At 36.2% G+C, this 26,929-nt stretch overlaps 1 protein-coding gene across 1 annotated transcript in view; it reads right to left on the bottom strand.

The window, feature by feature from the left end:
• Positions 1–261: 261 nt before the first annotated feature.
• Positions 262–26,929, bottom strand: part of LOC145693260 (endoplasmic reticulum-Golgi intermediate compartment protein 3) — a 112,412-nt gene continuing 85,744 nt past the window's right edge. Inside the window, exons 9-11 of the mRNA XM_081769098.1 lie at positions 10,162–10,268; positions 4,859–4,953; positions 262–2,548 (exon numbers count right to left, since the gene is read on the bottom strand). Coding sequence (XP_081625224.1) covers positions 2,416–2,548; positions 4,859–4,953; positions 10,162–10,268 — 335 coding nt within the window. The 3' untranslated portion in view covers positions 262–2,415. The remainder of the gene's footprint in view (positions 2,549–4,858; positions 4,954–10,161; positions 10,269–26,929) is intronic.

Genomic DNA, 26,929 nt, shown 5'->3' with positions numbered 1-26,929 from the left:
GTAACTATATCGAAGAGACCGTAGGTTATTTAGAATTTTTTACGTGTATCCTAAGTGATGAATGGAAATAAGTAGAGAAACTAAAACTGCATGTGAAAGTACGTGTACATAAAATTTTATTTCTATTGGAGTATTATATATTAATCTTATGTAACACTATAATTGGGAATCATACCTGTTGAGTTGAAATAAATAAAATATCTCTCACGACAAGACGGTTTAAACAGGAAGAGATAATTTAAGGTTTATGTATTTGAAAAAAAAAAAAAAAGAATATCTCACGAATTCCTCACGAGCAGAAGTTGAAACTCGATATGTAAACTCATTTTTAAAAACAAGTGGACATACATACGTGACTTACAATCTGCAAAAGATACTGTGGAGATAAGACACCGAAAGCACTCCTAGAAGGAGAAGGGGAGACGTAAAAATAATCAACAACTATTCGATATTAGTGTTCAACCTATAGTTTTTAGGAGTCACTGCGATGAATAATTTCATTCTCGACGTCGTCTATGTCCAAGTTCAGCTCCGACCGGCATGGGAGGTGAGAACAGGTGAAAAATAAGATGTCCAAAATGACCGGAATTAGAATCGAATCTATAGTTTTCGGGGACAGTCGCGATGATATTTCAGCTCAAGTTTAGTCAAGAACGTGCATGCCAGCTGGCAAAGGAATTGACTGGGGCAATACCGAAGGCGTTGCTCGTCGTTATTTATTCTACTTAGTTCATTATTTTCAAATATTGTGCATAAATATTATTTCCCGTGCGAAGTCGGGTGCTTCTACCAATGTTTTATATTTATGCTTACGTGTGTTCAATGGCACTCTCGGATTCTCTCAGTTTTATTTAAGACAGGTACAGTAGTTCAATGGTGGAGTACTCACCTTTGTTGCGAAGGTTCTTAGTTCAACCTCACGCTATATAAGTTGTTTGAAGACAAAATCATGTTCACGAGTTTTCTCGAAGCACCAACTTTTCCATCATTAATATTTAGTGACATTTATCATCTGTTTCCTTTAGAGTATATGGCACAGTTATGGGTCATTGAACCAAAGATTTCGTTTACTCAATAAGTAACTTTGAACGGTAACACTTACGATACCTATCTTGTCTTGTTCAATAAAGCAAGAAATAATGTGTTTGAAATGGTTCTGCTCCCCAGAAATGCCCAGTTGAACGTGTGTCATCTAACTAGTCAGAACTCTTCAAGGACAACGCAGCCACAGTACTGACATCTTATAAGGACTATCTAAGGGTATACAATAAACATTCTGCAAACCCATACCTATAATAAGCAAGTAAAAATAATATTAATTTGCACTGCTAATGCACTATCTTGATATATTTGTGATAAAAATTGTTTCACACACAATAAATATTTCGAAGACCAAAAGTAATAACCTAATATCTATGACAGGACTTAGAGATTATTGCTAAGTTTCCGCACGAATGTCACACAAAGAAACATAAAAGTAGTCCATGAAATGATTACGAATATTTTTGTAATACTTTCCTTCCAGTTCAAGTAATATAAATGTTTAGAGCTATATTTCTAACAGGTATGTAGTGAGCCGGTCTATGTTAGACTGCAGAACCATGAATGACGGAATTTCAAGACTGGTGACCTTAACATTAAATGCTTCAGAAACGTTCCGTGAAAACTTTTGATATCCATGTAAAGACATTGTCTACTAAATTGAATATAATATTCTGGAACTCACTTAATATTAAGAAACCATGAGATATTTGCTAAAACGTACATTTTTGTGTTGAGCCAAGAATGGCAAACCTATATTCACTGCATTACAAATCAACAAAGTCAGATATTATGTTTTTAGTTGCAGTGTAGAAACTATACGCACATTGTGATTATTCTTTGATATTTGAATTTTAAATAAATCACTTAATAAATTTAACTGATATTTCATTAATTTTCAAAGAAGCAATAGCTTTTTAAAGAAGCGCTGAAGAAAATTTCAGCCTTATTATAGATCATTATAGAAAACTAATTACTTGAACTGAATTTGACGAACATTTTATATGCTTTGTGGGAAAATATTAAATGAAGGATATTTCCTAATCAGAATACACACACATAAAAATATACAAGTAAATACAACAACTCACATATAAATAATATATACTTGGAATCGACACTTTCATTTCATACAATACAGTATTATGCTATTTTTTCCCCTTAAAATGATCTGAGTATGCCACTGCAAAATTGAATGCTTTCTTCCCGTTAGAAAAGCTATCTGCCAGATCTGACCGCAATATTACGTGGAAGACTTAATGAATATTAGAAAACAAAACAAATCAGGTTTTGACTTCAGAAGTTACGTCGCTTGTAGTTCCATTGTGACACTCAATTTAATTTGTTTAGGTCCTTATATTATCTTGTTTTCTATTAGTTCATTTTGCCAAGTTCTATCTTCTGCATTGCTCGATATGATGCATACAACAAGGAGTCAATGATCCCAGCTACTGTGAAAACTCCACCGATTATTGCACAGCAATTGGTCATGAAGTGTCCAAATGACCTGAAAATAATTACCAATGAAATTCGTAGGTACTTGTGACAATTTATTTTTATGCAAAATGAATACACTGAAATATAATAATACACTGAAATATAAGTGACTGAATTCACAACAACACTATCAGATCAGTGCTTCATTGAATTATACAGGGTGCCTCAAAACAACACCGACAACGTCTGCGAAGTGATTCCTGACACCAAGGTAAGACAGAAAGTATAGATCAACCTGGGTGCACAAATTCTTCCTTTCGGAATTATAAGCTGCCGAAAACGTGAAAAAAATGAACTTTAAAGGTCTGCAGGTCCAAAACTATGGGGCCTACCGTAGTCAGGTCAAGACTTTACTAAGGAATTAATACGCGCTCTATCCCAAAATACATGCTTCAGAATTCTGCAGTACTTCCGCAGCAATTTTTATAGAGGTAGTTAGTGCGTACTTCATATTATATGCCCGTAACCAAACTGCGTGTACAAAAATTGTTGCGTGTGTACCTTAGGATTCTGAAACATGTATTTTTGGGTAGAGCACATATTAGTTCCTAAGTAAAGTCTTGACCCGACTACGGTAGGTCCCATGGTTTTGGAGCTATGGACCTTTAAAGTTCATTTTTTCATGTTTTCGGCAGTCTATAACTCCGAAAGGAAGCATTTGTGCACCTAGGTTGGTCTATACTTTTCGCCTTATTTTGGTGTCAGGAATCACCTCCCAAACATTGTCGATGTTGTTTTGAAACACCCTGTATATTTGGTTAGAGCACAACAAAAATTTAGGATAAAGATCTCAGATTATAATTTGTAATAGTTGATCACATTATTATGGAGAAAGTAACGTACTATCAATTCTCACTAGTGGTTGAAGTTTATCTTGTTAATTTCACGTTTTCCAAATAAATTTTACAATATTATTAGCTCTTAAAAGAAGTAAATAAATATATAAATAATCCCAAAGAGAGACATATACCAATTATAGATCTCACTCAGCTGAATAAAAATATGTAGGCGAATAAATTTTCATATGAACTTTTCTAGAAAATCAACAAAAACTATCTTTTGTAAACCAAATTAGTTTCCGTGTAACGTGGGTTCCTGTTACAACGGCATGGCGTATCCTCAGGTTGCGGATCGAGGAGAAGGCCTCTAGATATAGAGGTTAGTTGCGAATATATTGAATAAGCAGTCGCGAACAAAGGACAAGGGGTGGTCCCTAACTTGTGGGTTTGGCATGAGGCTGAAAACCTCATCCTGAAGAAAGAAAAAAAGCATTTGTTCAGAAAGATTCACAGAAGCTTCGCACCAGGATCGATAACTTAGCACAACCTCAGCAAAGTATAATAGATATAAGATTTGGAACATGGAATATAAGAAGTCTTTTTAGGGCAGGCGGCGTTAAAATCCGTAATGAGTGAGTTAGAGAAATACAGGATGGACCTAGCAGAAGCCCAAGAAGTTAGATGGGAAGGAAAGGGAGCATGAATTCCAGATATATTACGTTCTTTTACGGAGAAGGAAGTAAAAATCACCAACTAGGAGCAAGGTTTTTCGTTCACAAACGAATAATATCAGCAATCAAACGAAATGAATTCGTTAATAGTAGACTTTACTTTATTATCTTTAAGGGCCAGTTGTTTCGTATTATTGTTCTAAATGTACATGCCCTAACAGAAAATAAGGATGATATAAAAGACAGTTTTTACGAGAAGTAGGACAGGTATTTGACCAACTACTACGATACCATATGAAAATTCTATTAGGAGATTTCAATGCGAAGGCAGAACGAGAGGATATTTTCAAACCGATTATACGGAAAAGTCTGCGTAAGGAAAGTAATGACAAAGGGGTTAGACTCGTGAACTATGCAACATCCAGAAACATTATCGTGAAGAGAACAAAATTCTCACATCGTGTCCTATATAAATATACTAGGACCTGACCAAAAGAAAAACACTAATCAAAACAATCACGTTTTAGTACATAGAAGAACACAGTCTAACATAACTGTCGTTCGGTCGTTTAGAGGAACTGACTGTGACATTAATCACTACCTGGTAGCGATATTAAGAGAGAGCTTATCGTTAAGTAAAGGAAATATTCAACATCTGAAAACGAAGAAATAATTTTGAAGAAATTAGAGAACAGCCAAGTGAGAGGGGAACACCAAATTCAAGTGTCGAATCGATTTTCGGTTGTAGTGCACTAGTGTCAGGATACTTCGGTTGAAATTAGAGATAGCATTAAAATTTCAGCAAAAGAGAAATAGAGGCACGCGGAAATACATAGGAATATGAAAGTTAAAATTTAAATATCTACTTACTTCTCCTTTTCAGTATATTTTACCATCATCGGTGCTAATTCGTATGTGAAGAAAACACCAGGCATACCTGATTCCCCGCCAATCACGGAAATAACCTACAAAAGAGACATCATTATATCATAGGTATCTTACCCCGTAGTATATATATATATATAATCAGAGATGCAAACGCTAACTTTTGAAACAAGCTTAGCTCAGTTCAGGCTCAGAGAACAAAAAGTGAGATAACTATAACTCACATTTAAAGTCAAGCTTTTTCTTTGAAAAGAGTATACTCAAATAACGCTCAATCTTTAATTAAGCTGAACTTGACACTCAATATCGAAAATTACACATAAAATTGTGTGGTGATTTAATAATTAAAAATATTTACCATGGTTCAGATTGAGAATAGTCCGGCATAAAACTGACATTTTATAGTAAAATTTATTAACAAAGAATTAATAATGTCTCAGAAAAACATTAATATAAGTAGCAAATCTGAATAGTAAGAAGATAGAAATAATATAGATGATATAAACGTAACCGCCATATATCATCATATGAGTTACATTCCTCATATCATATGTATTCTGCCACCTAATATGCACTTGGCTAAATAATTGTAAATGTATGTAACTTCGAACAGCGCCCATACATGTGCATTCGGCGCCCTTACATTATGTCATTTACTTCCCTTAATCCTCTTAGTACCTGCTCCTCTTTGTGTTACGAAACAAATATGTTTGTGTAGCATGTTTAGCGATAACAATCCACTAACAAAATATGTGCATTTAAAAGATTTTTTTGGCAAAAATTCCACTATTTTGCACTCATATTACGTCAGGTAGTCTAAAAATTATCGAGACTTTTGCGCACGAGATGGCGTTACTTAAACAAATCTCAGGGTATATGAGTCGCAGTTGGTCAGGTTTTTAATGTCATTTCACAGCTGATAGCTGAAACCAGTAGATGTGCAAACAGAGATGGAACTCTTAGAAACAGACATAAAGTATTGCCCTGCGAATATGAGTGCACTATCCGCAAAACTGCGCTACATTTTATAATTTTATTTCGATAAATGCGCAAATGCTTTGCAGGGCCGTAAAGAAACTTGTGCTGTTTATGAGCAGGATACGTTATCAAAAGCAACAGGCAAAAAATGGTTTCGTTCTGGAAATTTTGATGTCTAAAATGCTCCTCGCAGTGGGCGACCTCTCAGAAAAAGTTAATAATATTCTGCTAAAAGTTGAGCAGGACTGACATGTAGGCTATATAGTGACGTAATCACCACTGACCTAAACAACCATCACAAATGATGTTACGACATTTGGAGAAAGCGGGCTACAAACAGAAGCTCGACGTTTGGGTGCCACCTAATCTGACCTAAAAACGTTTATTTGATCGGATTTCTATGTGCGAATTTCTACTCAAACACAACGAACTTGGGTCACTTCTGAAGTGTCTGATCATCAGTGATGAAAAGTGGATAATGTACGACAACAGTGCGCGAAACAGATCATAGTCGAAAAGAGAAGCACTATAGTTTGTGGCAAAGCGCACGCCTATTCCCAGAAAGGTTGTGGTGTTTGTTTGGTCTTGGATTGGCAGGATAGGAAACACATCGTGCATCACAAGCTGCCTCCGCCAGGCAGAACAACAGACTAAGATTTCTATTGTTGATGATTAACGCAAGTGCATGTAACAAGTGAAAAGAAATACCATAACTGGTCAACAGAATGGGAGTCGTATACCACGCTGACACCGCCAGACTACATATGTCTTTCACAACCCATCAAAAACTTAGAGAACTTTGCTGGGAGGTTTTAATGTATCCATTCCGGACTTCGCACCGGTAGATTATCATTTGTTTCGGTCTCTCCAGAACTTGGTGAATGGTGCTAAGTTAGTTTCAAAAGAAGCCTGTGAAAACTCTGTCATATTATATATTTTGACCAAAAATCATAGAAGTTCTATAAGATCGAATCATGGTGTTGCCGGAAAAATAGTAAGTCAACAATCAAAATGGTGCATATGTGGTTTCATAAGTTATCTTCAAATCACAATTAATGTATTCTTAATTTTGACTTCCAAAGGCTCAATACCTAATACACAACCAGATATATTGGGCTGGTCTCAATCTACATAAAAAATATAAATCCGTCTACATTAAGTTAAGTTTCAAGTTCCAGATTAAAAGTTTTAGACAACTGCAGTAAAAGAAAGTTTTGATCATAAGCCAATGTTAAGGCTGCGAGAACATAAGTTTTGCCAATCTCATCACATTAATATATAGTCAAAAGCTGAGTAAACATACAATGAATTTTCTAATTCAGACGTTAAAGACCCATCACATCTCTAAATTTTGCTAAACTAATCTTTCAGGGTCATCAGGTGAAGAAAATGTTACAACGAAAAGTGTTGAAAAGGTATGAAACAATGAAACACTGTCTACGGAAGATTACCCACGATAAAAATATTCTACCTTCACTGGCTCATTTAACCACTGTTATGTCCCGATACATTGCTCACTACTCTGGGGCCCTGTACTTGATAACAGTTTCAGCTCAGCACAATCCGTGGAACGATGAAAGTAAAAGTGATAGTTTTCCAGGAGAGGTTCATTTGCCAACTTTCTGCAGTCCATTATAATCACTCAGCACCGGTGAAGCCGGTGAAAAATAGCCTTTAATCGTGAACAAAGCTGATGGGAATGTTATCATTCTACGAGAGCCCAACAGGCGGTTGAGTTGAGATGAATATAAGCTCTCTGGGCGTTTATCACACGTTAAGCATTGCCAGTGGCTTTAAACAAAGTGAACGATAACTCATCCGACCACATCACATGTTTCCAGACATCAGTGGTTCATGTTGCGTGTTGGTGGCACTATTCAAGTCATGCTAAGCGTCTCTTATCAGCGGTTTCACACGTGCAACCCGACCCCGTATGTCTATGTAATGTGACTTGCGGTGGACTGTGATTGTCTGCTGGCTGTAAGAGATGTTGCTTGAATTCTTCCGTCACCTGCACTACAGTTGTATGACAATTATGAGAAACAGTGCCATAATGCTCGGCGGGACGTGTCACTGAGGGTTTTCTTCCGACCGCCGTTCCTCTTCGCCGATGTGGATTTGCCGTGAGTTTTCTACACCGTCATCACCTTCTAAACCGTGCTCAGATACAAATATTAACAATCCAATCACTATCTATTACATTTACTAGAGTGCATATGAAAGAAAAGGATATTATGTTTATAAAGGTTAACTTACATAAGAAAGAACTAATAACAAGTGATTTATTATACGAGGGTCATTTAACTCGAAGTGGCAACATAGTTGTGAAATAGAATGTAGTGAATTACCCACCTCAAGAAGCTTACAGTCCTTCGATGTAGTCTTCGCCAGCCTGTTAAACCCTTCGCCAGATGTCTGGTAACCGTTGAATACCTGTCAAAACCCCACTTTGTGAGAGGATGTTGACAGTGCGCCCTAAGGTACAAACAATGCTGGGAATGTCTCTGAAACGTTTGTCCCTGAGAAGATCTTTCATTTTTAGGAAAAGATCGAAATCGCAGGGGCTCATATCCGGGAAGTATGGCGGGTGCTCCAGTACCTCTCAATCAGTACCAGCATCTCGTAACAGAGTCTGTACTGGATTGGCTGTATGGCATCTGGCATTGTCGTGTAGGAGAATTGGCCCAGACTCCAGGAGGTGTGGACGTTTCACCCACAATGCTGGTAGCAAATGGTGACTGAGGTATGAAGCATAGTATGCAGCATTGTCGGTAACGCCTGGTGGAACTTGATGTGACAGGATAATGCCTTCATGGTCGTATAACATTATCATCACCACCTTCACATTTGCTGGCTCTTGCCTAAGCTTTTTCGGTCGTGGAGATTCTGGGTGGTGCCATTCACTCGACTGAAGTTTCAATTCATTCTCGTAGGATCTTGCCCACGTTTCGTCACTTGCAATAATGCGGTGCAAGAAGTCATCACCTTCCTCATTGTAATGTTGAAGGTGTAGGCGCGTACACTCCCACCTATGCCAATTTTGAACTCGGTCAAAGCATGAGGTACCCATCTAGCTGCAATTTTCCGCATGTCAAGATCTTGTGTTAGTATGCGGAACACTGATCCGGAAGAAATGTTCAGCTCCTGCGCCAACTCACAACAAGTCCAGCACCGATCAATGTCAAGCAGCGTCCGTAGTCTTGCAAGATGAATTTCGTCCGTAGCTGTTCGCATATGCCTTTTACCGTGCATTTTATTTATTGACTGTCGTCCCGCCTGAAATGCTGCAACCCATCTCGCCACTATCCGATACGGTAGAGCAGCTTCACACAGGCCTCTACTAATCCTCTGTGAATCGTCCTAACATTTCGTCCTCGTGCCATCTGGAGTTTCATAAACACCGCTGTTCTGCACGCGTGAACATTGCGTTTGGGTGGTATTTCACACAACAATCACTTTAACAATGCCTACTCGCCACATACACCGTAATATGGGACCGCAGCAGCGTTGAACTGACTCGTACACGTACACGGAATGCATTTTCGCCGATCCCAAGAGGTTCATCCAAAACATGGCTGAAGTAGCATTCTTATTGGCCACGTACCGAAGACGTCACCTACCATTACTACTACTACTACTACTACTGCTTTTGCTATGGATCTGCATAATACAAGGGCAAACTTATTTTAATGAGAGAAGTTTAATGGAAATTTAAAAAAATAATCGTTAAATCACTTTGGATCTGTATAGTACAAGGGCAAACTTATTTTAATGAAAAAAATGTAATAAATTTTTTTTTAATCGTTAAAGTACTTTCTGAATATTATTTTAACAAAAGAAGTGTTATAAAAAATTAAAAATAATAAAAAAACTTTCCTTAAGCAGGAGGCAGGGTTTGAACCCCAAAAACGATTTACCTTACTAGCATGTTGCGCTAGCTCACTCGGGCCGACAGCAGGTGGCGTTTACTTTATGCTACATGTCATGACTCGTGATGTCGTATCTGTATCGGCCAATCAGATCAGAGGATATCTGAAGCTCTTGGGATCCGCGAAATTGCACACGGAACACACTACGTTCGTCACTTGTCTCTGCCCACACGACACTCCAATCGTAGCAGTATTGCCAGTTCGAGTTAAATGACCCTCGTATATATATAAGGATACAGGAATACATAATATGAAATCGTAACAATGTGTTTCGCACCATAATGAATCATCGTAACAGCATTTTCATCATAATGAATGATAAAGAAAGGGAACTGATTAAAAAAGGTATGTTTTATTTAAATTAGCTAATTACTCGCATACCTTTTGATGCCTCGTTACTGAAAATTGATTCGTTTGAAGTATAGCACGATCCCTGCGAACATACATAGTTGGTACAATCTTAATGTAATAATGAAACATTGTAGCCCCTGAAAAAAAAAACAAAGAAAAAAGACTGTTAAGTACAACTTTAAAACAAAATACATATATATTAATAAATTAGTGTGATTGAAATAATCTTGCATATCAAATTATTAAATGTTAAAAAGTTAAAACCAACAATGCAACTGTACTGTACTGTATTGATGTACCGTACTTCTACTTTATGGCTATGCCAATAAGGACAATGACGAGGGGTACAAGCTACGAAAGGTTTCAGATTTCTTTTACAGACCTATACCAACATTGATCACCGACTAAACGACAACGTGGATGGATTGAAAACAACTACCGGTATATTTTTGCATTTTATGACATGTCGCTCCGTTTCAGATTAGAATTAATAAGAATAAGCTTTAAAATAATTATCGAGTTTGTTCCTCGTCGTTGTAGTATTTGTTTACAGCCAATTACTTAACCACCTGTCTGGCTCAAGGTTTGGGTGAAAACGAGTATGAAAATAATAAGCAATGTTGCCCAGATCAGAAATGAAATGAAATCTTTAAGTTTTACGTCCCATGGTTATGCCGGCTAGGCTAAAGATAATAAAGATGATGAAGAATGAATGAAACGGAGGAATGAAGAAAGTGGGAGGAAACGGGAGAACTCTTAAGAAAACCCACGCACACGGTGTTTGTCCTAGGGATGGCCGGATCTGGGTCCGGATCTCGGATCTGGGTTCGGATCTCGGATTTAGACCTGGATCTCGGATCTAGGTCCGGATCTCAGATCTGGATCCGAAATCTGGATCTCAGATCTTGATTTGCATCCAAACCTACATCTAAATATGAAATAAACTTGAAAATCTCAAATTCGTCAAAAGTAATTTCACGAAGTTCTGACAGCGAAGAAGAAAACAGAAAATTAAGGCGAATAGTGACTATTCTATTTGTCTCCCTCAGCCTTTGACATGAAATTTGCCACATACACGTCTTTGCCGATTATACAGATACTAACGTTATAAGAAATAGCGGGCGAATTCGTTATCAAATTATATTCCTACAATAACATATTTATAGAGATGCGACAATAATTTTGGACATGAGCGTACTTTGGGGAACACTAGAAACTAAAAAAAAGATAAATATTCTTTTTCAGGGGTAAGTCGCGCTTTAACATGACTTTTCATGAGTGTTGTGTTCAAATACCAAAACTGTAATGGCGATTTGTTCGAAATAAAAGGCTTTTCATTTTTAACAATACAGCTAGGTACTTTCACATTGGGGAAAAAATAGCAAGGCGCATTCCACTGATTATGGTGATAGTTCTTATGTGAGCTTTCACATTGAACCGGAAGATTTCCTTATACGGGTATCGGATTGCCACAATTCACCTTGCGGGAAGATGTGGTTTATCAGGAGGTCGGCCAAGGCACTTTTGAACTTATTTTGTAGACTGCTTCTGGTCTCAATTAATCCCATATAACAAGACTAACAATATATATACAGTTGGTTAAAAATGAGTTAAAATATCACTAATGGACCTATAGCACGGCCAACAAGAGATGGTCTCTGACGTTTCTTACCACATGCGGTGAGACATTGCAGCCCCTACTTTGATACCAGTGTTACCAACCACGATCACTCTGTCTTATACCATTAATTAAATTGCCACTACATTTGCACCGAAAAAAACCTTGACACGCGAATAGTGGCAATGTCACTGCGAGCTGTCAGAGACGTTCTCTTACTGGACGCACTATAGTGTACCTAAAGGGGACAATCGTGATTTAAATATTCGTAAATCAGAACAGATGTGAAAGTTAAGTGTTAAAATAAATCCGATAATTCCGGATGAAGAGATTTATATGCAACCTAAAGATAGCAATAAAACTCCTTATGTAACTTTTTCAAAGCTAAGATTAACAGTTAATCTTCTTCTTGAAGAGAGTTTTCGAAAGCACATAAAATTATCAATTCAATTATTATAAGTAGTACCTCTGACAGCCCGCATTTCACATCACCATTGCCCTTCATCCTGCCAAGTGGGCAATTTACTTACCCACGATGATCTTTCAGGCGTTTCAGTAACATCAATATCACAGTTTGGGTTTGGGAGATCAGGTTTCGGCGAACCTTGACTATCACCATCAGCAGCTATTAGAGGATCAGAACTTATCTCTGTATTAGATAATGTAGGTAACAATAGCTTTCCGTCTATACAAGACGGAGATGATAGAATTACGAATTACGAAAAATGTGAAAGGCTGTTTTCGTAACATCAACAGCTAGTCTGGAATTATTGCTGGTACTCGACGTATTATCGTCCTCCGTTCCGTTCCTCCCGTATGCGAGGAGTTCGTGACATGTCCTTTTTGTACATATACCGCTACTTACGATACACAGCGTAGGTCCCACTAAAAATTTATCGTCCAGAGTCCACCGGAAAATTTCCCGGTTTCCCGCCTAGCCAGTACGGCCCTGGGCCTCATTCAGAATCGTTACTACATATAATTAGCGGGATACTAACGACTTGACTAACCGCCGAACCATGCAGTAGTCAAGCCCTTACTACGGCACTAATTAACCTTTATTTTACGGCTTGTCAGTACACTGCCAGAATAGTAAATCCGTTCTTTCCCGCGTGTCACTGTACTGACACAGGCGAAAGGTCTACTTTGACCCGCGAGCACACCGGTTGAGAACCAACGTTTCTGGTTCCTTTCACTATGGACTATCTCTTCATACAATAAGGCACATCATTTAAAAAAAATATATGTGTGCTCGCGGGTCAAAGTAAACCTTTCGCCTGTGTCAGTACAGTGACACGCGGTAAAGAACGGATTTACTATTCTGGCAGTGTAGTGACAGCCGTAAAGTAAAGGTTAAAACGACTATGCATAAGGTCTGATAGGTCTTTCTGAACTTGATTTCTACTAAAATGTTTTGATAACTGTCCAGAAATGTCGTCTTTGGAAATTTTAGATATAAATAATTAACTTCACTGCGTTTCTAAATACGGAAGTTAGCATCGCGCGTTAGTTAAGCGCTTGATAACCATTACCGAATAATATAAGTATTTTTGGGACGCTCTATATATCTTTGAAGGTCAGAAACCATTTGTCAATTTATATTTTATTCTTGGAACGGAATTCATAACTCGACTCCTCTCCCACGTGCAAGAACAAAAAAGCTTTTCATCATTCACCAACACATATGTGCAAAACGCTTTTTCACAGCGAAAAGATTTTAGTAAGTAACAAAGGCAATATTCACTTTCTGAACTACATATGTAAGAATTGTGCTTCGACTATCTAGACAATTCATTGTTGCTTCCTTACTCATTAACATGCATAGATTGTGTTACATAATTACTTGGAACTGAATTAAGTGTTTTCTTCGATTTCTTATGGAAATACTAACAGCACAGGTGCACTGAACGACTAACTGGCGTCGACCAATATTGCCAAGCATCTTCTTATCTCAAAGTTCTCAAGCTTACACTAATCTCATCTTGTTCTACATTGTGGGCAGTGAACTGTGAATTAACGTAAATTCTTTTAACATTTGATTTGCATATTCATACAGGTTGTTTAAACCAGATTGTATTTTAAAACGAACTACCAACCTTGAACAGTTGGATAGTCCAATTTCCACCCGAAGCTTTTATTCTAATGAAATTCTTTTGTTGGATTAGCGTAACAAACTTTGGAATCTACTTCGTAGGACTACCTCGTACTACCCCCATAGTGTTAACCCTAGTGTGCATTACTTAGTAGTGTGAGAAAAGTTCTTACAGTGATCTTCAATAATATTAAATGCTATTCGTGCGAATATCTTGTATGGACTTAAAAGGACTATTTAATGTTGATGAGATATGAAGTGCATTTTTTGTTTATTCAAAGTAATGAACTACTAACATCTATACAAGCGTTTCGTTTTATGATTATTTGCTTCTGCATATATTTTATACATAGTGCATCTAATAAGTACGTATATTATTATTTTATTTAATGTGTTGTCGTTTCATGTGTCAATAATGTCTTTGCCTGCTACGGTCTGAGCAATTCTCTGGATGTCCACAAGGATTTAGAAACGAGACATCCGAACCTCTCGATGCTTCATGCTCTTCTTATTGTCGAGACCTGGGAACGAGTAGGGAAGAATTCTGTAATTCCTTTCCGGAGCCGTTCTTCGACATCTTAACCAGGTAAGATGGTTTAAGAGTATCCAATGGTTGGACGACAGGAACAGATCTCCAAAGGGGTTACAGAATAATTGGCATCTAACAAGTGACCGGAATCGAGATCGTTGGTGCTCGAATGTTTGTAAGATTAATCTTTTAACATACTATTTCTATTCCAGCTTAGAACCAGGAATTAAAAAAAAAAGTTTTTTTCTTTCAGATGATTCTAATCATACGTTTTAAGTTTATTCTACTTTATTCAAGATGACATACAAGGAAGTAGATACGGCTATTAAGCTAGATTCACTTTTTCAAGAATTAAGGAAAGAAATTAAAGATAATTTTAGGTTAGAGAATGAAAATAAAGAGATTAGAAAATGAAAATAAAGAAAATTGTGCTCAGTTTGTAGAATTAAGGAATGAAAATAAAGAGAATTTTGTTAGGTTAGAACAAAAAGTGCAGAAAAGTAATGAGAATTGTGTTAGAATAGAACAAAGAGTGGAAACACTTGTTGAGTTTAAGAGCGAATTAGATAAAAAAAAAAAAAGATGTTATACAAAAAGAATGTAAAAATAATCAAATATTAGAACAAAGTATTAGTACCGTAGAAGCCGAAATTAAACGTAGGAATGAAATTTTCGATCGAAAATATGATGGCATAACCTTTAAGATTTACGACAAACTTTGACAGTTAGTCAAAGTACTAAACAGATAATCGAACTCGCCACAAAGGCCACCGTTGGAGTTAATCAACAAACCGAAGAAACACATCATCGTATAGACAACGTAGAAACTAAAATTTCTAAAATTCAGAACCAGCTGGGAAGTTTGATTGAATGCACACAATCCCTCCACGGTCAGTTGGAATCAGCCCGAGATGTATGTCAAGCTAATAAAGAGCGCTGTGTTTGTTGGCTTACATATAGATACAGTCGATAAATTAGATGATATGTAGACCGTATGGAAGAAATTTTCGAATGTGTAGAAATAAAAAACAAGCAAAAGACATTAAGATGTATACGAAGAAGTGAAATTCATAGATTATAATATGAAAGTAAAAGCCAAATCCAATGCAGAATATCGTGCTGAGATACGTACAATATATAGGAATTTAAAGGAAATCAAGCGAGATATGATACAGCTTGCTCAGATAATAGAAAGTGCCGAAAATAGAACAGAGGAATCTGAACCCCTATTAGAGACAGACACTCCCAGGCAACGTCGAAACAGATACTATACCGATTCTGTTTATTGAAATTTAAGAACACTAGTAATAGTAGTAGTAGTGGTAACACAAAAATCAAGGCTGTGTACGACAGACAGAAGTTGTAAGCGTACAAAAAAGTTATTACCACACATTGTCATAGAAAAATCGTGAAACCAAAAGATGACGTCATGCTTAAGGAAATTCAGTGTTTTCCCAAGTTCCAGGGTGATCCTTCCAGTGAATCAATTCACAATTATTTGCAAAGGCTAGAGCTTATTCCACATTTGTTGCAATGAGTCGCATTAAGCTGGTACGCATTAAGAAAGACAAATTTACTCATTATGAAGTCAGGCAAGCACTCATTGAAGCTTTCACGGGAAAAGCCACGGTGCAACACAGGTTATCAACTTGTAAGAGCACTAGTTAAATTGCAGGGTACATGATTTTGAGCAATTCATGTAACATTACAAAATTTTTGGTTGCAATTCAAAAGTTAGATACGTCATGTTCAATAAAATCGTAGAGAGGTAAGGCATAAGCAGGGTAATAATTATAACAAGCAAAATCCTAATTTTCAAGGTAACCAACGAAACTTTTCGTATAATGAGGACAATAATCCAAGATATCAAAATCAGAGTGTATACAATACAAAGTTCAACAGGAATCAGAACCAATGTCGTACACGACAAGAAAAAAGCAGAAATAATGAGGACCGACGATCACGACCACGTAATCAGAGCGACAATGAGAAACGAAACAGAAATCGCAAGTCGCGTCATAATGATAGATCTAAACGAAGAAATAGTTCTAGGAATAGACAAAGCAATAATCGTAATAATCAAAATGGAAATAGTAACCACAGAAAAAATAAAATAAATGATAACTGAATTTCACCTTACTTTCAGGTACCGACAAGGAAAACCACTGAAAGGAGAACTACGCAATTCTTCTGATCTTTAATTTTTCTTTTGCTTTTAGGTTTTAACGGTTGGGCGATAAACATGTTGTATTACGTATTCTTCCTTTTTATTTTTTTAAAAAAAAACAACAGCTGGACTTCCGACCACTTGTGTTTACGTCTACGAAGAGCGGACGATGTAGCTGATTGATACTCTTTCCCTTCTTATCGTCCTGCAAACGTTTTGTATTTCATTTATTTAAGTACTAATGTTGCAAATTTTAATAATCATTTACCCTTAACTCAATGTTATTGAAATTCAATTTTAGATCTTAAACTTCACGATTTTCAATAAATAATAATACACATCAGATGCGTAAGGAAACTACATAACCTAAAACTAGTTTAAGTCCAGTAGCACGGACTTCGCACCCTAGCCAGTGGAAGGACATTTTGCCTCTATAATAAATCTTTTCATTAAGTGTTTTAAATTTTAAAATTTTTCTTTCGAATCCCCTCCCACTTTCTAAATCCTTAAATATGTTGTTACATGTGCTTTATAATTAGTTTATTTTTAGAACCATTTCCAAAAATACGTTGAGGTGCAGAGCATAAGAAAGATTCTAGTTGTCAATTATATATATCTTTGTAAACTCATGTCCAAAATTATTGTCGCATGTCTATAAACATGTTGTTGTAGGAATATAATTTGATAACGAATTCGCCCGCTATTTCTTATAACGTTAGTATCTGTATAATCGGCAAAGACGTGTGTGTGGCAAATTTCATGTCGACAGAGCAGTAAATAAGAATAAAACGAAAATAAACTTTTCTTATTAATTTAGCAACATTTTGTTTTACTCATGTAATTTTCGTATTTGTAATTCTTTTCCTATGAAATTTACCACAAATATACCTTTCCTGATTATACACATACCCTGCAAAATCATCAAATTATATTCTTATAAGAAGTTATAGATATGCGACCATCATTTTGGACATGAGTGTACATTTGTAATTAAAATTTAACATTCATCCTAATCAGGAGTAAAAGTGAGAGAATGCGGGAGGACGGCGTGCCCCCGCTTCGAGAAAATATCCGCGGTGTCCCCCCACTTTCTAAAAAAATTACAAGGGGCAAAGATATGCATGGGGAATGGCGTGACGTCATGTGACCCCCTACCTTTTCAGAACTACTTTTACCCCTATCCTAATGCGTAAAATACAATATTTATAATTTTAATTAACCTCAATATTTTCTTTTCTAGTGTTAATCCTAAATTTTGGTTTTCATTTTGATAGGTATATTGTAATTTTGTTGAACCTAATTTGTGTTGTTACCTATGTTTGACTTAATATTCAACCTGAATTTCCAGAATATAACACGGTGTTTCGTTTGAAAAGAAAAGTATGGAAAGGGTCACACTCAGACCTGACAAATGATAACCGACATTTCCTTGTTAGATGAGTGTGTGTAGGAATGTCGTGTGAAGAGTATATTCCTCGAACTGATACAATAATTTCATTTTAAAATGAATTATGTGAACATGAACTATGATGGACAGTCGTCTCTTCTTCCAGATTCATATATACGTGGAAATATACTTGATTTCTATATTTTCTTTTAATTTTCGATTAACGTTCTTTTTGTCTTCTTTAGACACACGGCGACCGTAGGGAAACTTCTTCGGGTAGGATGTTTTATGGGAATATATTTATATTTACAGGCAGGTAATATTTCCTGGAATTGCAGCTCTATTGCAAAATGGACTTGGCTACTCTATTGGAAATTCCGCAGCTACTATATTTCTGTCATCAATCGCGAGATATAGTATTTTCTTTTTCTTTCGCAGTAATCTATAATTAAGCATGCGTATCCTTATGTTAGACATTTCCAGTATATATTGTTGTTTAGTAATATTTTAACATTTAAAACACATTTCTGACCAGAACAAAATTAATTATTTAATAACTACGTTTTTGTTACAGTTTCAAGGACCTAACGTCCTCTTCATCAGACATTGAGAAAAGACAGATGACAGCATTCCTTGAAACTAACAAAAACGTATAGTTATTAAATAATTAATTTTGTTCCGATCAGAAATGTGTTTTAAATGTTATTGTGATTATCCAGAACCATGGAGTTTATTTAGTAATATTTTAGTGAATATCTTAATGTTTATGAGTCAATTATGTTATGTGTATTTGTATTATAATATGCTGTAGTGTCCTAATTATTGTTATGAAAGTTGTATTTTTAGTTACAATGTGTTCCAAAAACAGTTTGAATATTGCGATAGATTATATGAGAATAATTTTATTGTTTTCTTTCAGCAACATGAGGTCATATCATTTTATCAAAATCCGTTTATTTTAATTATTTAACATGCTCGATGATTCTGAATACTAATGCCTAGTAAGAAAGTTTTGAATACGTTTTGTAGCTAATATGCCTAAGAAAGTTTGTCATAACTGTTCTGTAGGGAATTTATTTTAATGTTTTGTGTATAACCAGAAGTTGCAACATCGTTGGCTATACTTTTGTGTTTACATCTTGTGATTTTCCTTTATTAAGTCTTGTACATTGTATCTCGTAAAGACATATCTTTATGCTGATGGGATAGCAATTTCTATCTTGTGTTTTTACACATCTTATTTTTCCTAAGTGGAAGAGAGAATGTCGGTATATTGTTAATTGTTCTCGGGAACATAGGTGCGTATTCCTGAATATTAATGAAAATGTCTTGTTTATATTTCAGTTATGCATAGAAACATCTTTCTAAACGCCTATGGATGCAGGTGTCTTTTTACATTTCTACGTTTTCCCGTCGCAGGAGTTGATTGCATATTATTTACTTATATTGTACATTTTCTCTCCTATGGTTTTTTCAGTATATGATGACCGTCTATTTTCAGGAATGTTTGTACTGAGTGAACTTATCGTGATTTACAGACCTTGAAAAACGCCGATTAACACTGTATATAGTTTTCAACGTTTTACTAATGAATCTTTTGCAGGTAGTATCCATACATTCAGGTAACCCTACATTATTTACGTTGTTTTGAGAGTGAATAATAATTATTATTCTAGGCCTACGCTAATAATAACTTTCAGTCAGAGTAAAATTACTTTTTGTCCCGAGCATTATTAAATGAAGTCTCGACCATTAACGTGGTAGAAAAGAATTGCTTTGCCTTTGTAACATGTCGGATTTTCTGACATGTTTAGGAATCAAATCTCTTTTTATATATTTTTATACTTGTTTGTTAAAATAATCGTTGGTATCTACTTTCATATCTTTTTTGCACAAACGATTTTTCATTCTTTTTTCTATAAACACCACAAACCACTACTTTATTTCTAAAAAAATGCACAGATGAAAACTTTATTTTTGCTTGTGTATTGCCAATCGATAATGTGATTAGATTTTCATTCATTCTATTTTTAAATAATTTTTATATTTTTCCAACATGTTTGTGTATCTTTATCATATTTTCAATATCTTAATAGTTTTACATTTTTTTCTATTTGCCTATTCATTCATGTCTTAATATTCTAAATATATAAAAGGATCTTCTAACCGAAGATTTTCACAAACTTTTATTGAAACGTTACATGATAATTCTTGGAGTCAATATTTTATGAATAGTTATTATTTATCTATCTTATATTATGCAATATAAAGAGATTGAATCGGAACACTTTAAAAACGTTTTACGAATTACAGAAATCATTATTTCAAAAGAAAATACAAATTTATGTAGCCCTTATAAACACTCTGTGCGAAGTTACAGTGAAAAAAGGGAGAGAAACAAAAGGTATCACAAAAGTGTTCAAACCATGTCTCGTTCTTACACCAAGTACAGTGATATTTCCCCTTCTTATACCAACTCAACGCTGAAGAACGACGTGGAACACTCAACATGGGAAGACAACAAAGGATTTCTTCATACATAGCGACGAAGAAACGGAAGATAACGGAATCAAATCGCACCAATCTTTTAAAAAGGATTTTATTCATGGAACTGCTGTATTGGACATTAGAAGTTATCTAATTATTTTAAAATAGCCCTTAGCTAAAAAAAAAAAAAAAAAAAAGCATGATTATTACGTTTACGTAATCCGCTCTAAAACCATACGACAGTGTTACGAGCTAATTTATTACAACTTTTGGTAAGAAACCTATTTTATTTCAATTTCTTCTATCGGCCAGGACTTCTCAACCTTTACTTTGTGTGTACTTGAGAGGTTGGTCCCGTTCAGAACCCATTATATAACCGTTACCGCGTTATATAAATAGTTTGGGACGCTTTGTATATTTTTGAAGGACAGAAATCATTTAATTTTATTCATGAAACGAAATTCATTTATTTTCTTCGATGGAAATAACGTACAACTCGACTTCTCTGCCATGAGCAAGAACAAAAGAGCCTTTCATCGTTCACCAATACATATGTGCAATATGTTTTTTCACAGTGAAAAGATGTTAGTGAGTAACAGTCAATATTCATTTCTCTGAACCGCATGTGTGAGAATTGTGCTTCGACTATCTAGACAATTCAGTGTTGCTTCCTTACTCATTAATAGGCATAAATTGTTATATGATTATTTGGAACTGAATTAAGTGTTTTCTTCGATTTTTTATTTAAATACTAACAGCACAGGTGTACTGAACGACTGACTGGCGTCAACCATTATTGCCAAGCACCTTCTTATCTCAAAGTTCTCAAGCTTAATCTAAACTCGTCTTGTTCTCCATTGTGGCAAATGAACTGTGAATTACTGCAAATTCTTTTAACATTTGATTTCCATATTAATACAGGTTGTTTAAACCAGATTGCATTTTAAAACGAACTACCAACCTTGAACAGTTGGTTAGTCCAATTTCTTTCCGGAGTACATCAACTGGAGGAGTCTTACTCTACACGTCTACGTAGGAACTACGCTTGTTCTGTTCGTTACAGTTACACAAGGAAGCATACGTTATAACATAATCGCCCAAGGACACTATTGGGACTAACCCTATTCATCTAATTGCTCGACAGGCCCGCAACTAGAGAGGGTCCAGGGGGCCTGCCCCCTTAACTTTTCATGGCCCCTCAGACCTCAATACAAAATGATATTAATACAAAAATCACAATTTAGATATTGGTAAGAGAATTTTTAATGACTTAGCCCCCCCCCTATCTTATTCATGGCCCCATAAACTTCTGTGTCTGGTTGCGGGCCTGTTGCCTGGTCCTCCGACCATGTGCGTATTATTTAGTCATCGGTTCCTATAAACAATTTTTATTTCTACATGGCGACCACAAGCATTTATTCTAGTGAAATGCTACTGATTTTTTTTTTTTTTTTTTTTTTGGATTAGCGTAACAGAACCTTCGAATCTACTTCGTAGGACTACTCCGTACCACCCCCACGGTGTTAATCCTAGTGTGCATTACTTAAACTCTTTCCAGCCTTAGAACAAAGTAGACATAAACAAAGCGAAATGTATTACTCCGCGGCTCACACGTGCTTCGGCAGCCAGAGACGTGAACAGCAAGATCGTCTGCTAGCTTACTGTCGTCGCATAATTTCCACAATGTTAAGGCTATAGTTGGCTGTAAATAATTAACGCACTGACACTATATTGGAAATATGTATTTTCCTAAATCCTTACATAAACGAGCTTACCGCTGTTCCTATGTTCTCTTTTGTGTTTTATAACACGAGACGAATGGATTATTGTCACATATCGTCGCCACGAAACTCTGCATTCTGCTATAATTTTAAATGAGTGGGGTAGGCGCGCGAACGTATACGCATGCGCAGTAAATACTATATGTCCAAATACGCGTGAGGTTGAAATAAAGCTACATCTGATGTTAAATATTATATATATTGCGTTTATTATCACAAAATGCAGGATAAATTCAGATATCTTTATTTGAAATTATTATTTTAGTAGGGATTATATTGCGGTAGGATACTAGTGCAGTGAGTCCAACAACCAATCACTGGTCATAGACCCACTGGTAGTCAGGTGGGTTTGTTTACATCTACTTTTTTCTAAGGCTGGAAAGAGTATAGTAGTGTGAGAAAATTTCTTAAGCCCGTCTCACACGGATTTGAACTAAGGCCTCAACCCAGGCTACAACTTAACAGTGTTGCTTAACTCAAACTTCCATGCAATTTCTTTTATCCTGAGGTGATGTAGGGGTCTCAGATGATCCTTAAAACTAGGTAGGTTTTACCAGCAGAGCTTCTCGTGGTTGCTGTATTAAACAGACGAAAAACGTGTTACGCACAGGGCAATCAACTGTCCTAATCGTAAATATTATTGTTTTTCTATTTCACGATATGAGTTCATCCGAAGAGGATGAAATAGCCATAGCAGCGATATCTGCTGTTGCTGACACAAAATCTGCCATCCCCTCTCCCCCAAAAACGAGAGGGAGCAAAAGAATAAAGAGGGGCTGGTGGACCAGGGAGTGAATTCTTCGCCGCAATAATGCATAGGAAAGCATTGTATTTTCAATGATGAATAATGAACTATTAACAGAAGATCCTCGTTCCTACAAAAAAAAAAAAAAAATCTACAGAATGAATTATTCAGAGTTCCATAAGCTATTGAAATTAGTAACTCCGAAAATTCATAAGCGAGATACGAACATGGGGGAGTCTGAAAAATGGTCTGTAGATCCTTGGATCCACCAGATTGTAGAACTGAAAATCAAATGACTTGTCCAATATACATGAGGGCAGTTATCAGGCGCGGAAAGCTAAGGCGCGTAAAGCTTACTTCAGTCCCGTCTGAGATAGGCTTTACAGTGATCTTCAATAATATTAAGAGCTAGTCGTACGAGGGCTATTTACTGTTAATGAGATGTGCAGTGTATTTTTCGTGTTTATCGAAGTAGTGAATTACCAACATCTATACAAGTGTTTCGTGTTGTGATTACTTTCTTCTGCATAATTATTTTTATATATAGTGCATTTAATAAATAAGTATATTATTATTTAATTTAATGTGTTTTCGTTTTATGTGACCATAATGTCTTTGCTTGTTACGGTGTGAGCAATTCTCTGGATGTCCACGAGGATTTACAGACGTTACATCCGAACCTCTCGATGCTTCACGCTCGTTTTATTGTCGAGACCTGAGTTCGTCCAGGGAAGAATTCCATACTTCCTTTTTGGAGACATTCTTCGATATCTTATCCAGGTAAGAGTACCCAATGCTTGGACTACACGAGCAGATCAGGAAAACGGTTACAGCGTAATACAACTCTAAGAACGACTCTGTGTAAGGCCCGTTCCATTTTCCTGCTTATTTCTGCGTAGTATTTACCATTGGAGTAAGAAATAGTGTAGCTCTTCGACATAGGTTCGTGATTGTTTATTTGCAGAACGATTTTGCACGCTTGTGCTCAGTTATACAAAACGACACGCACTCAGTTGTAAGTAATCTGACAATACAGCTATGCCTCAATGAAAAAGAAGATGGATCATGTTGTGTTTACTATCGGCGTTTGGTCTGTTCTAACGCGACTTTTAAAATAAACTAAATATACAAATTTTATATTGCGATGAAGCAGAGACGCATACCGTTACAGAATATGCCCGTGAGGCAGCACGTATGGTTTGGGTCAACGCAGTAAAAATTTTACGCAGTAGAAATTTTACGACTTAGTTTGCGACGAACGGCACACCCATAATGATTTTTTTTTTTTTTTGGTGTACGAAAGTATTTTGCGAAGGATGGTGGAGTACGACCCTTTAGAATGAAATCCTATTGAAGATTTGGATGAAAATTTTCTAACGGTTTGCGCCAACAGAATGCAAAATTTACGTTTCCGTTAGCAATAACTTGGGCTGCAATTATAATTATATTTATGCTAACTTGCGTTACTATGTTGTTCGCTGAATCCCCCCCCCCCCGCAAAAAAATAACTGGTACGGGATGACCAACTGGGTCTTGCATATATTCATTTCTAATGCTTTATCGATATTCACAAATTTGTAGACCGCAACAGGCCCGCAATCAGCCACAGAGGTTTTGTGGGGGGGGGGGGCATGAATAAGTTAGGGGGGCTAAGTCATTAAAAATTTTCGTATTAATGCCATTCTGTATTAAAGTCTAGGGGGCCACGAAAACTTTAGGGATGCTAGGCCCACCAGCCTTCCTCTAGTTGCAGGCCTGAATAGCAACGCAAAAAAAGAAAAAAACATACAATAAGCGCTAACACCAATTACAACATATTAAAACGATAATGTTGAGCTGCCTTTTACGAATACCCTCCAAAAATCAGGCACTTTATCCCATAGTTTAGATGCGTTAGGTTCCACCGATTTTTACGAAACTGATACGGAATGAAGTGCAAGATAACTCAATGGGATAACATGTTGATTGGACTTGCGGAACTTCGTGAGTGCATTGTTCGTGGTGTATGAACATTTAATTTTAATAGATGGCAGTAATTTCAATATGGCAACTTACATGTTTTCGTAAAATCAGGTAAATATTCACCAACTTGAAAACAAAACATATTGAATACATAGTTATGTTAATTTAAATCAGAATATGTAATATCAATATAATTAATTATTGTTCATGTAATTACATAATATAAATAACAACAATGTAACATCCAGAATGAAACTATTGAACTTATTTTTTATGTTAGTAATATGGTCCATGTTTTAAGTATGAAGATCACCAAAAACAAGAGTAGGTTCAGATTGAAAGTAATCGTGCTAAAAGAAGTCATTGATTTTTTAAATAGTATACAAGATCGAAACAATCTGAAAGAGTTCGTTGATTTTACGGTATGCTGTTAAATTCCCGTTAACAGCAAAGTATAATTTACGTATTGTCCTGAAGATTGCGAATGCCTGGGTTAAGCAAGAAATTAAAATCTACGAACAAATCGAATCACTTTGCAAGAAATGCATTTTCAGATTGACGAGCTAACGGCAGAAAGAAAATCATACAAATTATGACTTCCTAGGTAAAAATAATATACTTCCAGAGTAATTCTTATTACGGCGGCGCATATAAACTTCGGCCTTTCTGCCGCAGAGTAGGTCCAGTATTTTCAGGAACGTGAAATTTGTCATTTATGTGAAAATCCATTACCTTAAAAATTATTTCTTAACAATTCTTGGGTTACCGGTACTTTAAACGTATTTCCTAACAAAACCTAGGTTAACATTCACTTTAAGGGGACCTGATCGTTTTGCGTGTAAATACTAGAAGGTATGAAACATGAACCAATCTATGCTAAGCACGAACGGTATCTAACCGAGTCACAGCAAGAGCGCAGCAGAGGGGCATAGCGGTAATGGAGAGGCGCGTAAGTGATGGTGACTATGCGCGTGTCAATAAAAACACCAGGCTGTACCTTTTCTATGAACAACTTTGTGTCCTCGAAAAAAAAGTAAAAGTACCAACTTTATCAATGACATTTCGCATCATCAACACAATGTTCGGCATTTATTCCGAAGTTGGGCGTCCGCTTCCGCCATGTTTTTTCGCTGTCATCTGGTTTCCACATTTTCTGCAATTTGTTATTAGGTTCAATTATCCGTGCTCTTCACAAACTTTTAAAAGATTTTGCTCGTTATCAACGTATTGCTTCACAAATGTTTAAACTGTTACTTCATGGCCCTTGTACATTCGCCATGTTGATATCATAAATGTTCGTTACTTTCCCACAATGCAACTGTTTAGTTAGCTTGCGCCAAATAGTCCTCTCCGCTCGCGGTATAGTCCCATGTTTATAACCGCTTATATATAACAAACAAACAAAGATTTTTCGAGACCCTTATGTATTATCAAGCACATAAACGATCAAATTATCCATATCTTTCCTGTAAATTTTAAAAATTTTGCTGGAAACGGACGCCCAACTTTGGAACTTAACCCCAATGTTCGGCAAGTCTTTACTTTCTGCAAGGCAAGACAGTGACAATAAGCCATTCATCTGAACCGGTTCCCACAGTTACAGTTTCCAAGAACAAAAGACAGGAAACAACGTGCCCTGCGGGGCTCTAACCCGCCTTCGCCCGCTGACGCTCGCTCGGCAATACTATGTGTATCAGGAATGGTAACGACATTAGTGGGAAAATATCTATATGAATAAGGAACAGCAAAGAATTAGTGACAACCTGTGAATAATATTAACAGTGACAGAATATCACTGCCTTGCCCAAAGTAAAGAGTTACCCAATGTTCAAATTCGACAATGTAACTGTTCCTCCTTTTCTGTATTTTCAATGCCTTCGTTCATTTGAGACACTTTCTCCTCAATTTCAGTAATCCGTGCCGCATCATATAATGTAATAACTGTTTTTTAACCAACATTGGTGCATAAAACTCTCAATCAATACGTCACATGCATCTACCATCTTTGAATGAACTGGGAATTATTTTCC

This window comes from Thermobia domestica, chromosome 8, assembly GCF_964235325.1.
Source record: "Thermobia domestica chromosome 8, izTheDome1.hap1.1, whole genome shotgun sequence".
Classification (NCBI taxonomy): Eukaryota; Metazoa; Arthropoda; class Insecta; order Zygentoma; family Lepismatidae; genus Thermobia; species Thermobia domestica.
This window is presented reverse-complemented; position numbering and strand designations above follow the sequence as displayed.